Source organism: Arachis ipaensis, chromosome B01, assembly GCF_000816755.2.
Source record: "Arachis ipaensis cultivar K30076 chromosome B01, Araip1.1, whole genome shotgun sequence".
Taxonomy (NCBI): domain Eukaryota; kingdom Viridiplantae; phylum Streptophyta; class Magnoliopsida; order Fabales; family Fabaceae; genus Arachis; species Arachis ipaensis.
Genome location: NC_029785.2, coordinates 1490014 through 1491390, shown reverse-complemented (window position 1 = coordinate 1491390; position 1377 = coordinate 1490014). Strand labels below are relative to the sequence as shown.

The 1377-nt window shown below is 26.2% G+C and overlaps 1 protein-coding gene across 1 annotated transcript in view; it reads right to left on the bottom strand.

Moving 5' to 3' along the window:
• Positions 1-1233, bottom strand: part of LOC107643727 (GDSL esterase/lipase At1g20120-like) — a 3825-nt gene extending 2592 nt beyond the window's left edge. The window contains exons 1-2 of the mRNA XM_016347454.2: positions 879-1233; positions 309-439 (exon numbers count right to left, since the gene is read on the bottom strand). Coding sequence (XP_016202940.2) covers positions 309-439; positions 879-1155 — 408 coding nt within the window. The 5' untranslated portion in view covers positions 1156-1233. The remainder of the gene's footprint in view (positions 1-308; positions 440-878) is intronic.

The following is a 1377-nucleotide window of genomic DNA, read 5'->3' as shown; positions in this document are numbered from 1 at the left end:
ATTGAAAGTACCCACAATTAAAATTCTAATTAGATTTTTGACCACATGTCTTTTAAAATGAATATTATGTTAACTTTAATGTTTCTAATACAAAAATAACCTAATTACAAAATTAAAAATAGTATATGGACATAATTAAAAAGAAAAAAATATAAGAACCTAATTGCGAATTTGGTGAAACTATAAAAACCAATCGCGTAATTAAACCATAATTTAAATATTTCGAGTTAACTAAGTGTTTATATTTTATGATACTTTTTCAACTATGTTCTTAAGAGACAATAATGGAGGAGTAAAGTGAAGATTACAGCTAGTTCAACTGTGAGAGGATCATATCCTGAACCAGCAGAGGCAAAGCTCACCCCACTTAAGAGATCTTCAATCTCCAAATCTGGATCAAGATAAGGTGGCATGGAATCCTTAATTCCAAGTATTTCAACTGAAAAAAAAAGAAAAAAAAATCCAAATCTTTTAGTACAAGTTTTTTCCTATTTGTGAATTCATAATAAGTATTTTATCAAAATGACAAATATTACCACTACTAGAAATATGATTTTTTCGGACGAATTTTGAGACGAAATTAAAATAAATTTCGAACAAATTAGAGACAAATTTTTTTTCAAACAAAATTGGAACGAATTTTTTTTGTCCCAAAAAACTTTGTTGCTAATTTACATTTTGTTTAAAATTTCGTCCGAAATTTTTTTCAGACAATTTTGTAAGATAGATATGAATAAAAAATAGTCTATTAAAATGTACTATTATTTTAACTAAAAAATCATATCAAAATCTTTTAAGGTGGTATGAAATATAGAAACAGAGTGAATATTTAACTGGCCATTGGAATAAGGCATTATTATTAGTTAATAATTAATTACCATAAAAATCTGAAGGGATTCTGCCATTGCAAAACCTTCCGGTGGATTCTTCTGCAAAGAAATCTCTGCCATAAGGTTTAAAATTGGACCTCAAAGCTGTTAGAATGTAATTGTTGTTGCCAGTATCCAAGATTGAATCACCAAAAGCTATGACAGCAGGAAATGAATAGTTCATATATGTAGGTTGTTGTGACGATTTGGCTACTGTCACAACAAATAATGAATAAAACAAAACTAGAAGAGGAGAAACATAATTGAAGGTTGAAAGCTTCATCATGTGATTTAAATTTCACTCTTTTGGTTCCCCTTTTTGGAATATAAATTTATATTTGGAGAATATTTGTTGAGTCAATCATCATATATTGAAACATTTTGTTTAAGACAAAAATATTCATATTATAGTAATATAAAAATATTATTTGTATACTAAAATCAAAACTAAAAATTAGTTATTATATATTTTTATATAAATATAATACGTATTTATACTAGTGACTAA